Source organism: Parasteatoda tepidariorum, chromosome X1 (assembly GCF_043381705.1).
Source record: "Parasteatoda tepidariorum isolate YZ-2023 chromosome X1, CAS_Ptep_4.0, whole genome shotgun sequence".
NCBI classification, from domain to species: Eukaryota; Metazoa; Arthropoda; class Arachnida; order Araneae; family Theridiidae; genus Parasteatoda; species Parasteatoda tepidariorum.
Genome location: NC_092214.1, coordinates 23,467,869 through 23,483,062, shown reverse-complemented (window position 1 = coordinate 23,483,062; position 15,194 = coordinate 23,467,869). Strand labels below are relative to the sequence as shown.

The 15,194-nt window shown below is 29.7% G+C and overlaps 1 protein-coding gene across 2 annotated transcripts in view; it reads right to left on the bottom strand.

The window, feature by feature from the left end:
- Nucleotides 1–692: 692 nt before the first annotated feature.
- LOC107455313 (acrosin) overlaps nt 693–15,194 on the bottom strand; it is a 17,595-nt gene continuing 3,093 nt past the window's right edge. The window contains exons 2-7 of one of the 2 annotated variants that reach the window (XM_016072824.4): nt 14,333–14,439; nt 12,142–12,242; nt 11,290–11,365; nt 9,663–9,837; nt 6,314–6,450; nt 693–943 (exon numbers count right to left, since the gene is read on the bottom strand). In XM_016072824.4, the coding sequence (XP_015928310.2) occupies nt 776–943; nt 6,314–6,450; nt 9,663–9,837; nt 11,290–11,365; nt 12,142–12,242; nt 14,333–14,439 (764 nt within the window). In that variant the 3' untranslated portion in view covers nt 693–775. Of the gene's footprint in view, nt 944–6,313; nt 6,451–9,662; nt 9,838–11,289; nt 11,366–12,119; nt 12,243–14,332; nt 14,440–15,194 lie in introns of both variants that reach the window. The other variant, XM_043043902.2, reaches the window with a different exon arrangement.

Genomic DNA, 15,194 nt, shown 5'->3' with positions numbered 1-15,194 from the left:
TTAATAATTCGTTCCCCATTTTCAGTTTGTGATTGCAGCTTTATCTGCGAATCAAAATCTTATAAGTGAAATTGGGAGTAAAATTTTTATCGGAGCTCAAATCTGCATTAAAAATATGGGGATACCTATTTAAGATTTTGAAGTTGCTTCCCCCACACCCCGTGAAGATGAGGTTGGAGAATCGAGTTTGTATTATTGAATGCGTCTTTTGGAAATATTTCAAGTTACTATTTTTAAATATTTGATCCCGTGCGTATTTCTCAAAATATTTAACCGATTCCATATGTTATAAACATTCTATATATTTTAAACAAAAATGCAGGTGTCCTATTCTTCCCAGTGTCCAATCCCTTCTTATTCTATCATTTAATAGAAATGAGACGGGCTAGTCCCCTCCTTATATTTCATCAGATTTTTTTTATTATTTAGATCTTGTCTTTTATATGTTTTTAGATTTTTATCTTCGGAAAATTTAGAAATTTAGGGTCATGGCTTTTAAAAAAAATTTATTTTTAGTTTGAGTGGGCTCTGAATCTCTATTTCCTATGAGGGAAATAAATGCATATCAACTCAAAGAAAAATTTGTAAAAATATTTATTGCCTTTAGTACTATATGAATCTGAGTTTTAATTAATTCTGGGCTTTTTTTTAATAATTATTATTACAGTAGATTATGTCAGCATCACTCGTAATTTATAAACTGAATATTATGATTTTTTTATTTGCCTCACAATGAAAATTACATTAACAACACACAGTTACATTAAGAGCTATTCTATACAATACCTGGATTTACATAACGTAAAATCCAGGATTTGTAGAAGGAAATATTTGTATAAACTCCAGGAGCGTTTGGTTTAGCACAGCCAACTCCCCAAGAAACTATTCCGATCAAATAAGCTTCTTCATTTCGCCATTGTAGTAATGGTCCTCCAGAATCACCCTAAAAAATACGGTAAATAAATAAAACAAAACATGTATACATCATATTTGAATACTAATAAGTCGTTTTTAATGTATATTATTTAGAATGTACATTATTCAAAATGTATATTATTTAGAATGTATATTATTTAGAATGTATATATAAATAGTAAGTTTCAACATAGATGTTGTAGAAAGTCATACATTTTTGCAATAAATATATTATTTTGAATAAGTATTATTTCAAAAAAATTCTTGACTAATCACAATATAAAATAGCTCCCCTGTTTCAAATTGCTCCCCTGTTTTCACAACTCAAGTTAAAATTCTTGATGGTATATGTTGGTTTCAGTGCCATTCATGATGCTACAACATCATTTGATGGTAACCATTATCCATCATTTTCCATTATTCATTCATGGTTTTTGATATACCAACAAACTTCCATCATTCCATGATGGAAAATGCTACTTTAATACTATTATGGTTAACCATCAAGATAAATTTCATTCTCATGAACCAACAATCCATGATGATCCGCGATGGTCCATGATGGTTCCAACTATACAATTCTATGATGGTTTAATGAGAATTCTTGTTGGTTCTCATGAATATACCATCAAAACAATTTGTTTGTTCTTCATATTGGACCATCATAAATCATCCGCATTCCTACATTGGGATGATGGTAGTTCATGATCGTTCCAACATTTGATTTTTAAGAAACTATGATGGAAATTTCAGATGGAACATGAACAAACCATCAAAACAAGTTGCTATTCTTATGCTGGACCATCATAAATCAGTCCGAATTCCTATATTGAGGTGATGGTTACTTATGTTGGTAATCATCAGAAAATATAATGGTTCATGATGGAATTATTGATGATAATCATCAATATTATGTTGAACCATCAAAAATTTTGACTTGGGAAGGAATGTCACAGTAAAGGCGCAACTCTAAAAAACTAATTTTACAATGCCAGCAAAAATAAAGATTATTTTCATTGTGACATAATTGAACATTGTCCAGATAATTTAGGAAGAATTTCGTGCAATGCGTCTTTTATCAGTTGAAATTAAATTACTTAATTTATATACTTTTAACACTTTTAAAATCCAATAATTTGAAACTCAGTTTTGTGCATTTTTGAGCCATAACGTCATTTTTACACGACAGCGATATTCTGCTTTAAATTGGAAATTTTCTTGAAAATTTGAATATGAATTTTTTTTGCAATATTATTTTTAATTTGCATCAATTTAAATGAGATAAATTTGGATTTAGATACTTTTAGCGCTTTTCCATTTTGACTTATTGTTTAAAAATTTTTTTCTTAATTTGCTTAAATCAATTTCATACTTTGATTGATTTTAATTTGCAACGTAATCTGGAATATTTTTAATCTGCAATTACAACTATACAGATTTTCATCACTTCATAAAAAAGTAGCATAAAATAAAAAATCTAGCTTTGGAAAGTATGAGATCAAAATGAATCATGGTTGTCCATTGCACTTTGGAATACAATAAACAACTTAACTATAAAAAAGTGTCCTGCCGCGTGCAGAAAATAGAAAATGTAGCCTTGACATGATATTTTTATAAAAAAATAAAACACTTATCAGCAGTTATCCTATGGTCAGTAAACGGATTCTCGAAAAAATTCATCTTTATGCTTGTAAAATAAGGAAAGATTGGACTTTAAGGAAAACTGTCTGTAGAGGAAAACTTATATCAATTTCGTAAGTGATTACCATACAAAGCAAACAGTTTTTTAACTGGATTTATCAGTGAAATGAAAATTATTATTTACCCTAGATAACTAAACTTAAATCAATGTAACTCAGAAAACAACGAATTAAAACGTGTTTTTTTTTTATATATATATTTCCTTTTCTTTATGCGAGACAAATAAGCAAAATTTTAGTAAGATACTCTTAAATTTTTATTTAAATTAAATAAAAGTTTATTAAAATTGGAGAAGTTACAAAACTTAAAGTTTGCATCCTTTAAAATGTTTATGTGTTTTGTGTCCAGACCATGTTTTTCACTGCCAGGCCATTATCGACTCCCTCTTTCAACTTGGAGCACCCCCCATCGAAATTCTCCATGGCCATCGGGCTCCAGAACTTGCAAATCTTGTTATCAAGACTTTTCACGGTGCGCCTTAACTAAAATTAAATAAAATGCTCTTACACCTAGAAAATTAGAAGAGGTTCTGAATTTACAATGTTCCTTGATAATAAAAATCGAAAAATTAAAATAATCTGTGGAGAGATTTTTAAAAAAATCCACTTTGAACATTTTTGCTCATATTTCAAAAATGTTAGCATCATTTTGTACTTATAAATAGAAGGAAAAAAATAAAATATTTGTATTGCATATTCATAATAACCGTTTATAATAAATTTTATAATTATTAGAAGCTTTTTAATTGTTAATTATAGTCGATGAACCACTATTTAAAAAACAAAAATAATAAAAACTTAAATCGACTTTAGCGACACAAGCACTGTGAAATTAGCACAAGCACTGTGACTTTAAAAATGGTAGATTCCATTCGTGTATGTACACGAAGTAGAAAAGCAATTGAACCAGGATAAAAAACAAAGCTTAATATCACAGCTCATTCTGTCGACGATTATTTTGATTTTAAGGAATTTCCTTTCGTTTGTATAAAAGGCGACGAAGTCTCGGATGCTCCTGCTCTTGGAGTTTACTGCAGAGATGTTCCTGCTTTCGTTCAGTATGTGAAAAATAAACGAGATGTACTGGATGTTCACTTAAAAATGGGTATTGATGTAGGAGGTGGATTTTTAAAAAATATGTCTTTCTGTACAATCAAATGAGTTGAACTTCGAGTGCAGCTGTAAGCGTGCAAGTATGATGAGGGGATAGCTGCAAGGAAATTTATGGATTCTGGAGTTAAACAACTATTCATTCTAGCAGCCGTTCCGAGTGCACAAGAAAATTATAAGAATGTAGATCAACTCATTTCAACGTTGAATATAAGTCCTTTCCACGGCACAATTGCAACCGATTTGAAGTTAGCGAATATCTTAGCAGGTATAATGTCGCACAGCAGCGCATACCCATGCACTTATTGTTATGCCAAGAAAGATGAGCTAAGCAGCTGTGGCGAATTGAGATCCCCCGAAAATGTTTCATCGTATTATACAAGTTGGCTGACTGAAGGAAAAGGTTCAAAAAACAAAGCGAAAGATTATTTCAATTGCATTCATCCACCGCTAATTGCAACTGTTGGAGGCAAAACATTCCTAGACATTATTCCACCGCCAGAATTACACCTTATGCTTGGTGTTGTTAACACTGTTTTCACGCATATGTTGAAAGAGTGTGAAAATGAATCGCTGACATGGACAAAAGCTTGTCACGTTCAGCGTGAAATCAGACGAGGATGTTCTGGGTTTAAAGGAAATGCATGCAAAACACTTTTGGATAAAGAAGAACTTCTGCTCCAGTTTAAAAATCTAGCAATACTGAAGAACGTTAAAGTATTTGACGACTTCAAAAAAGTGGTTTCTGCATGCTTCGGAAATAATCTTGACCAAAATTACAAAGCATGTATAGAAGCATTCAAAAAGAGCTACATGGACTTAGGTGTCAGCGTTACACGAAAGGTTCATGCAGTTTTTTTTTCACATTGAACAGTTCTGTGACAAAAACGGTGAAGGATTAGCATTTTTTAGGGAGCAGGCAATGGAGTCCGTACGTTTTGATTTCTTTAAATCTTCCTGGGAAATTAATAAGGTTGCTACAAATCACCCGGGTTATTCTAAACACCTTTCGAGCGCTATTTGTAGATATAATGCTTCACATGTTTAAATTGATGTAATTATAATTAAATTATGTTACATTTTCATATTTTATCAGCAGTAAAATGTTTAAATAATAAAAGCTTAATAGAATTACAACTGAAAAATCATTATTATATCAATTTTTTCCTTTCTATTGATATAAAGCAACGCCAGATTTTCCAAAATATCATGCTTCGTGCGCAAAAATGTTCAAAGTGGATTTTTTTAAAAATCTCTCCACAGATTATTTTGATTTTTTGATTTTTATTGTCTGTTAACATTGTAAATTCAGAATCTCTTCTAATTTTCTAGGTGTAAGAGCATTTTATTTAACTTTGGTTAAGGCGCACCGTGTTTTGGATGACTCTAATCTTTGCACTAGCACTGTATGCATAGACACGACAACAACAACAACATGTGTTTTGTGTACATTACTTCGACAAAATCCGATATTATTTTTTGTCAAATGTTTAGTGATATAGGGTTAAATAAATTTTTGTTTTATGGTAAATCTGTTATGAGTTAGTTCTTGATATCTTTTTTTTTAAACAATGTTAAAAAATCTAAACGCACTTTGTATATAAGTATGTTTTTCTTTTATATAAATTTTCAATATATTTCAATCAATGAGATTTTTTTTATAATGCAACTAATAATTTATAATAAAACACTAATAATTTATAATAAAACACTAATAATTTATAATAAAAATTTGATGTGATTTTCTCAGTTACAGCAAGCAATTCTAAAACAAATATGCCAACATATGATTCCCTAAGGGCTTTCTTTTCAAGTGAATGACAAAATGTTTCGTAAGAACTTATTATAAGGTATGTGCTAGAGAATAGACTTAAAAAGGATAATCTAGCTTTCCCGATTATACTGTTACAGTGAATTCTGAATTTCGAAATTTGAAATTGTTCACACTTACTTTTTCTTATTAATGCGTGATTTTTACAGTATTATTTTCTTAATGGAATCGGAACGATATTTTTTGCAGGAATAGAAGTGACGCTAGACAGAGACGAAGAAAGCAAGATTCAGCATACTAATCACCGTTCGTAAATTTTCCTTCCCGTTGACGTCAGAGCATGTTCAATACAGCTGAATCATTAACAAGTCGAAAATTTATAACATACTCTCTCTTCATCTCCGTCTACCACCGTTTTTCATGCTAAAATTATCGTTCCAACTCCATATTATGCTTTTTTAATATGAGAATCTCGTTCTGATATGAAAAAAATTTCTAAATATCACATATAAATTTCGAAATTCTATCCCGCAATTCAACAGGTTTTTGACACTTCAAATCTCACTTACTCTTTAATGATTCGTCAGTTTTTCATTTCGTCATTGATGGTTCATCAATCGCTTTTTCTTTCTTTTTTTTTTACTTATTTAAATACTAAGTTGTGACTTCGAAGTGTATATTGTTTTACCATGGTTTCCTTGCTTGACAGTTTCCGAGATTCCGATGAGTATTAATAAAACGGCTAGTAGTTCCTAAAATACTTCAATTAATGTGTACACAAACTTAAAACCAGATGAAATAGTTAACAATCCTTTACTTGGCAAGCGTCAATTCCTCCAGGTATGTAACCAGCACACATCATGGAGTCTGTCAATGAAAAATAATGAAGACACTCATCAAATGATATCATGCCCACAACTGCTGCTTGGAGATCATTTGATGCTGTTTTCTCCTCTAAAAAAGCATGGTTAACATATTAATTCTAAAATTGCAATGAAGAAATATTTGCTATTTGAAATAACATTTCGAATATATCTATTATACTATACATGTGCATCATGATTTTAGCATATGGCAGTACGTATTGTGTACAAAATTAAAGCCTTTAATAACTTTGATCGGGTAATCGGATTATCCCGTGCTAAAAAGCAATCTTAATGGTTCGTAAGGCTAACCTTAAAATGAAAATAACTTTAAATAACCTTACATTTATGCTATCGGTAAAAAAGAAAAAAAATAATAAGTACCCTGAATGAACATACCTTTTTCTGACCAATTTAGATTCTTGATACTTAAGAAGTAGCCACAACCTGGAAAATATGGGTTCCAATAGTTTGGTGTTGAAAGGTTGGATTCTTTAATGTACTCGTATTTCACTTTTCGAGTATTTCGTTACCTCAAAAATTATTTTCTTTTTAAAAAATTTTTATTTTTCAAGAACTAGTCGACTTTTGGATTTTGTCATTTTAAAATTACGTAGATTAAAAAGGGATTAAAATTTGTATACTTTAATATCAAAAAATTTTTCAACCATTAGTTAACTAAATTATAAAAAATGATAAATAATTTTGAAAATAAATTTTTGCATGGAATTATCCTTACATAAATGTATTTTACAATTGTGCTCAAAATGTTTATGATTCGCTCCAAAATTCAAGAGATATGAAGAAATACGCAAAAATGAAATTAACACTATAGGGTCCAAAGTCTGAACTTTCAAATACTTTTTTTTATAAATCTTGTGAGACTGTTTTGTCCAGATTGCTGCAACTCCCTCCTCCCTAGTTAGAGGATCAAGATACCAAAGTCGTTGGAAAAAAAAAAGATTAGATTATTCAGAGAAAGTACCTTTTTTTTGTCTGATTTCGAAACTTAAAATATTGTATGCACTAATAAGATAGCATATTTAGGGCTAGGTCTTTTTCCTATTAAAATTTCATGATAATTCGTGATAATCCGATCATTAGATCAAAAGTTATTAATGTATTCCGTTTTTTTATTTTGCATTTTCTACTGAGAAAAGAAAAAGATCACTCTGAATAACTTTATCTTACAAGGAAACTACGAATGGACAAGGAATTCACGAACAAGGAATTCTACAATGAATTAAATAGTAAAGTAAATATCCTCTTTAAAGGGAGAAACAGACAAGTCGATAAGCTGTTTCAGGTGAACTAAAACAGAGAAACGTACGTAACAATTGTCGCCAGAAAGCAGGTCAACGATAACCCTTCCTTTTTTTTTCTTTTCTTTTTTGTTGCTTATCTTGGATTAGCTGATTTCTAAAATTCCATATGTAATGCATGATAAAACTACACCTTGTTTTCTGGACATTTCTAACTTATTTGAAGCACAGAAAAATAACAGGGTTAACTTTAATCTATGACTAATTTAATTCTTAATCTCGCACTAGAATTACGCCAATAAATCATTGGCGACTGACTGGAATTCATGCTTAGTGATGATCGACAGTGTAGCATGCACATGTTGCACTACCCCAATTTAGGTGCTATCCAACCCAACCATCGTACCATGCTTCCCAACTGCCCAACTATGTCCGGAATTTTCAGTTTCGAAACTGTCAGTGGTATTGCATTAGTGTAGATTGCGAATCACTAAGAATTGTTTATTCCGATCCCCACAGTGCAGTATGTTCAAATATCTAAAATTCAGCACGGAGTTTTGAGCCCCGGTCGAAGCCATGGAGGGAAAAGGACTATAGCAACAAAGAATACATTATATCCAACTTTAGTAACAGTGCATAAGTATATTTACAGTAATATTCTTAAAATAAAAACGGTCACTAAATTTACAAGGAAAGATTTCTTGTAAAAATCAGTTAAAGTGGGAGTTGAGGGCCGAACTGTTCCAGAAACTGACTTTTTTTTCTTCTCTTCTCTCATATTTCTTCCTTTTTTCTTTTTCTTTCTTTTTGCATTTTTTTTTTAATTTTTTTTTTAAATTTTCGCTTATTTCATTTCATTTCTGAGTTTAAATAGCGACAATCCTTCATTTAAAGATGAATAAATAGTGTCCAATACGAAATGCTTGATTGTCGCAATAACGTTACAGCCGTCCTATACTATGGAGAGTGAAATTAAAATACACAAATTTACAAGCAAAATAATTTTCTAAAAAAATCATTTTTTTTGAAAGTATACTGTTTATTTCATACTGTGTTGCTATATTTAAATTTGATAATAAGAATAGTTGTGAAATTCTGCAAACTCTTAAATAAAACATGCTACAATGTTTTAAAATCTCAGAACGACAAGGATTTATTCTTCTAGACCTAAAATCACAAAATCTCTGGTATTTTTTTTTTAAAATTATAACTTTATAGTAAATGAAAAAATAATTTACTAAAAAAAAAATTTAAAAATTGTTTTGATTGTGAGTTTTAGTGTTTTCACGACAAGCGATCTCCGTCATAAACGGTTGATCGGTTTTTCCAAATATATTGTTCAGGTGCGTCAAGAAATAACGGACCACCCTGAATAACTTTTGATCTAGTGATCGGATCTTCACATTCTAGGACTCGTTCTTAATGGTTCGAGCGGGTGACCATAAATATGCTAATTAATTAATGTAGATGATACTTTAAGTAACTAAATCAGACACAAAACTGCACTTTCTCTGAATAAACATACCTTTTTTTCTCAACGGGTTTGAATTTCTGACCCCAAAAATATAGAGGTAAGGAATTTTGTAACTGTAATCAAAAATGTTTCAATTCGCTTAAAAAGTTCTGGAGATACGGCGAAATACACAAAAAGTAAAATTAACCTTTAAGGGGTCTAAACTTAGGATCGCTCTGTGAACCATATTTCCCATATTGTGGCTATCCTCTATATTTTGGGGATCAGAAATCTAAATCTATTGAGAAAAAGGTATGTTTATTCAGAGAAAGGACGTTTTCGTGACTGATTTCGTAACTTAAAATATCGTCTGCACAAACTAATTATCATATTTGACGTAACCCCTTCGAATCATTAAGAATGAGTTCCAGAACGCGAAATTCCGACCATTAGATCAAAAGTTTTTCAAAGTGGTCCGTTTTTTCTTTCTTTTTTTTTCTTCTTCCTTTTCTTTTTTTTTTTTTTTNTTCTTTTTTTTTTTTTTTTTTTTTTTTCATACTGAACATAACTTGAAGTATAATTACCAACCTTCAGATAATGAACCCCAGCCAATCACAATAGCAGAATTATTAACTTCAGGTGGGTCATTTGAGAGAAGTAAAAAATCCATTGGTTTTGTTACTGGAGGTGTAATTTGGATCAAGCAAATATCATTATCTAAATTCTTTGCATTGAAGTCGGATTTTATGACAATCGTATCTATCTGCAAGGAGTTTTTAAAAATTAGGCATATTAAATTAATTGTAATTTGAATTATATTATGAATAAATAGTAAAAGGCTAGGGCTTAGGGATAATATAATGATAACTACATTGTAATTGCACGGATAGAAATGTTTTTTTGAATTTAGCGGAGTTTATTTTCTTTGAAATTGCAGTTATAGAGATTTGATCCAATGAGGGGCAACATGCTTTATTGTTCGTGAGCACATTTACTACAAGGTTGAAATTAAAACAAAATTATGATCATTCTAAATAAACTAGATGAGAACATTTGAAAATCTTCTTTATCAATCAAATAAAATTATATTATATAGTTCAAAAAATTATATTCAGAATGAAAATGCTTAAATGTTCTTTCTTTCACTAAGACATTAATTCAATGATTTGGATTTGTAATAAAAATACATTTTCTGATTGTTTAATATTATTTATTTTATAAAGGGAGTATCATGTAAAATAAAAATCTTTACTATTTTAATACTATGTTTATGGGTAAATCTCAAACTTCTGACATAAATATTTTAGAAAATTGTACCTAAATTTGTATTAAAAAGTTTTAGTTTACGTAGTGTGTTTCTCTATGTCCACTGTTGTAATGTATTTTTAGAGTCTCTGTCAAAAATGAAGTTAAAAAAAAAGTATGCACAAAATATATATATATATATATATATATTATATATATCACATTCAGGAAAAGAGAGTGATTTTAGAAATATTGTTTTCTTTTTATCTTTTAATTATAGATGTGATGCAGTGCCATGTTTGTATCTTAAAATATTAATGCCCATTTGTTATCAAAGCAGAAATAACCAATGAAAATTTTGAAAAGTTCGCAATCGTTCGTTTAACTTTCCAACTCTAATTATATAAAATGTGCACTATCAGTAAGCTTTATCATTCAGTTATTCTTTTATCTGTTTTGATTATCATAATATCTCAAATTTAGATTACCTCTAATTTTAAATTTCGAAGCATGAGATTCCTGTCGTTTTGGTAGAATTTATCTTTGAATTTTAAGCATTTTTACTAAAAACTGCATTTTTTCTATAAAACACAATACATGCTACATTTATAACATACATAAATGTAGCTTAATTATATATAATTAAGCTACATTTTCAAATTGTTCAGGGAGAGTTTCAAGAGCTCTATTGATGAAACAAGTATAAAATGCCAAATTTTCAATAATTTCACTATCTTTTTTCTAGGGGAAGCGTTCTGCTAGTTAAATATAGGGAACTTCTGTTAAATATAGGAACATCTGTTAAATATAGGAAATGTTATATTCTGTAACTATATTTTAGTTTAATGTATTTATAACTTTCATTTACATATTAGAAACTTAAAAGCACATCCCAATTAGAAGCATATGTCTGGCTCACTAAATAATATGTTCCAATTTTTCTAAAACAGCTAGCTGTAAAAATACTTACAATATATATATTTTCTTCTAAGGCTGGTTTCAAAGTAGAACTTCCAATCATTATGCGATATGAATCGGTTGAATACCTACATCATACAACTTAAATAAATTACTGAATCGAACTCAATAAACTTAATAAGATAAGTAAATTTTAATAGCATTCAATCAAGGTGCAAATAATATTTATATCATTAGTTGTTTTTAATTTGAAATCCATATAAAATTCATCGGGAGCGGAAAAAAGGTGAAATTGAAAGGTAATCATTTGAAATACCAGCACATTTCATTAGCCATCAAGTTCTGAAGTCATTAGGAAAACAAACTGACTTATAACCCACTTTCCTCACTAACTTTTTAGTGTCTCCCTCGCTTGAATATTAATGTACGACCAACTAATGTGCATTTTTATTTGACTAAATTTTTAACTAGGATTCGTAAAATACATAGTGCGGTCGTTACAGTACACTCTCTATGTCTCAGGAAAAATTAATGTTTTTTAAGGTCATTTTTACAGTAATGTATTTCTAAAGGACTGCTTCAAAGTTTAGCCGTGATTTTTGTTACTATCAAACTGCAGCAAATAATTACATTTTTTTGCTTTCTTTTATAACAGAGTGTCGTTTAAAGGTAAGTTGATAACGTAAGAAGATAAATTATTTTCACCTTCGGGTAGATTTTTTTCCCGTTCATTTATGAAAATGTGGAAAAGAATAGGAAAAAACAACCATTTAAAAACAGTGGACTGATGAACCATTTTTTTTTTCATCTTTTCAAATCATTTTTGGCTTAAATGTTATAAAGAAAATAGAAATATGCATTAATATATTTAAATATAATTACCATATATACCAACAATACCAACTTTTTAATGCAATGCGCCGCTGTTACAAGCCACTCCTTAGTAATTAACACTGCACCACAAGTGTGAAACAAACCTGAACTCGTTCGTACTTGAAGTGAAGCCTAGAGATAAAAAAATAAAAAAAAATAGCCCAATTATTACACGTTTTTACCTGGACAAACCAAAAATAACAAACAATTTAAAAATTAAAGGTGATAAAAATGTTCAGTTTGTTGAGTACTACTTAAAAAATAATATATATTTATCCTCGTTAAATTTCAAAATTAGCGATATATTTTAGCAACAAATGGCGCAACTACGTGAAAAAAAAACTAGTTAACAGTTGTTTTCAAAACTAGCCTTATTTTCAGCTGCAACAGGACTCAATAACTGGTACAGTACAGAACCCGTTATCCGGAAATCAGAAAACCGGAAAACCAAAAAACCGGAACGAAATTCGATACATTTTCCCGCCATTTAAAAAAAAAAAAATTTTTTTTCCTCTTAAGATTTTAGGATTTTTCTTTCTTTTTTGAAAAATGTTTACCTTACCATCATTTTGGAAATAATTATTAGTGTATTACTTCATCATTTTTCTTCTTTTTAAGATTATTTCCAAATATTTTTTCTTTAGTTGGGTTTAACAATAACAAAAACGGCTTTTTGTAGCGATTCAGAAAACCGGAAAAATCAGTTATCCGGAATAGCGATGATCCCGATCGTTCCGGATAATCGGTTCCCTACTGTATATTATAATTTTTATATAGATTTCTGGCGCTGATAACTGGTATATTGTAATTTTTATATAGATTTCTGATAATGTTTACAAGTCGAAAGTTTTTTCAAAATCTATGAAATTTAAGTATATTGATTGACATTCAGTAGATTGTTCGACTATAATCCTTAATGTCGCAATGTGGTCGACACATGTTCTATTAACTCTGAAACCTGCTTATTCTGCTCTTTCTAGTGAAACTTTTACTGCATACATTTAAGAAAGTGATTCCTCTCCAGTTGTCAAAAATCGTCAAATCACCCTTTTTGGGTAGTTTGATCAGCAGGCCTTCACTTCTGTCATTAGGCCTCTCTTCGCTCTTTATGATTTTATACAAGTCAGAAGTCAGTTAAAGCTTTGATTGCAGTTTTTGAATTTTTCTTGAAAAGTTCACCTGGTATATTATCGATGCCATCAGCTTTCTCACATTTAAGCAATTTTATTACTTGCGGCGCCTCAAGCTGGGTTATTGGACCTGTGTCTATGTTTAATTGTCTGAGTACTTTTTCTGAAATATCTTCAAAAACAGCAAGATTTAGTTTGTTTAAGGTTTCCTTAAAATGATCAACTCACTCTTTGGTTTGGTCTTTTTTTGATGAAAGTTTTAAACTTCGTTTGTTCTTAATGGGCCTCTTGATTGCTCATCTTTTTCCCTTCATTTTGTTAAATTATGTCATAAAGCCTTTTTGTGTCAATGTTTCTAATTGCTTCTTTAGTTGATATGGCCAGATCTTCGTAACATTTCCGTTTATCTTGTCTTGCACTTATCTTACATTCTTTATTTTTCCTCTTATAATCCTCGCAATGTTCTGGTTTAATTTCAACATCCTCTTTTCTCAATATTTTTTTGTCTTATTTCATGTCTTTCACAAACTAAGTTCTTGGTGTTTTTTAGATAGCCACTCTTTATCGTCAAATTTCTTATTTCCAAGAATCTTTTCAGCACTTTCCAAATATATTTCTTCCCATTTTTTATTTATTTCCATGATGTTCATGTGATTTAAGCCTGAAAACGATTTTCCAAAATCAGTTTAAATTCTTGGCTATCTGGGTCTTTAATTTCTCGACATTAAATCTTGTTTAATAGCATTCTTTCTTCATGTTACTCGACTTAATTTTTACTTTACTAATGACCAATAAATGGTCAGAATTTGCTTCTGCTCCTCACATGGCAAGAACATCCAACAAAGATCTCTTCCATTTTGTATCAATAGTAAAGTGGCCAATTTGATTCTTCGGCTTTTTATAAAGAGATAGCCAAGTAGCTTTATGGATATTTTTTTGCTGGAAAGATGGTGGTTAATAAATTGCATTAAATCCCACGGGTCAAAAATATATCCATTTTTAGTTCTATCATAAGAATATTTATTTAAAAAAAATTTGCGTTGCAATTCAGACTTTTTTTCATTGAAACTAAATTAAAATAAAATGCTATACCATCCACGGAAATTCATTTTCTTTTGCCTTTCTTCCACCAACAATTCTGTCAAATACAGCATTAAATTCCTCGGCATACGTGTTTTCTAGTAAAGCAATACATAAACCTGAAAAAAAATATTTATAAAAAAAGAAGAAGAAATAAACGAATGAAAAAAGTTTATTGTAAAACTAGGTAAAGAATGAGTGAATATTAAATTGGAAAGTGAGAAAAAGATTAAATTGGAAACTAATGAACTCAAGTCTCAGAAAGGAGAGAATTAGATGATGTAACTCAAAATTAATTTAAATCCCTTTCTACAAAATTGTTAATTTTTTAAAGCAAATGTGTAATGAAGTAACATATCGGTTGTAAATGTGTAACATATCGGTTGATACAGTATTTTTCGGAAAAAGCTTTTATTAAAATTTAATGAAAATATATTTGCCATAATGTTTGAGTCTTTTAACTGAAGTTGAAATAGTAGTTTTGATGAAGAATTTGCTTTGCTTTTTCGAACTAAAGGTAGGAATTTTTAATTCTTATTCAAGGTTTCTAGGAGGTAAATGACCAATAGTCTGATGTTTGAAATTCATGAGAATGTTAAGATTTATATCATGTGTTTGATTTATAGGTGTTTCATGATATATTATAACACAAACAGACAGTATGTAGAAATGATGATAACGATATAGTATTGATAATTATGCATATGACTTACCTTTAATTTTTAATTTTTTTTTTTTATGAACGATAGGAGATTATTATTTCTCAAAATTGTTACTCTAGATAACACAGGAAATTCAAAAGAATTATTTTCCAGAAATTAAGTTTGAACTTTGCGTTATGACAATTTAGAAAATTATCTCACTAACTTTTTAG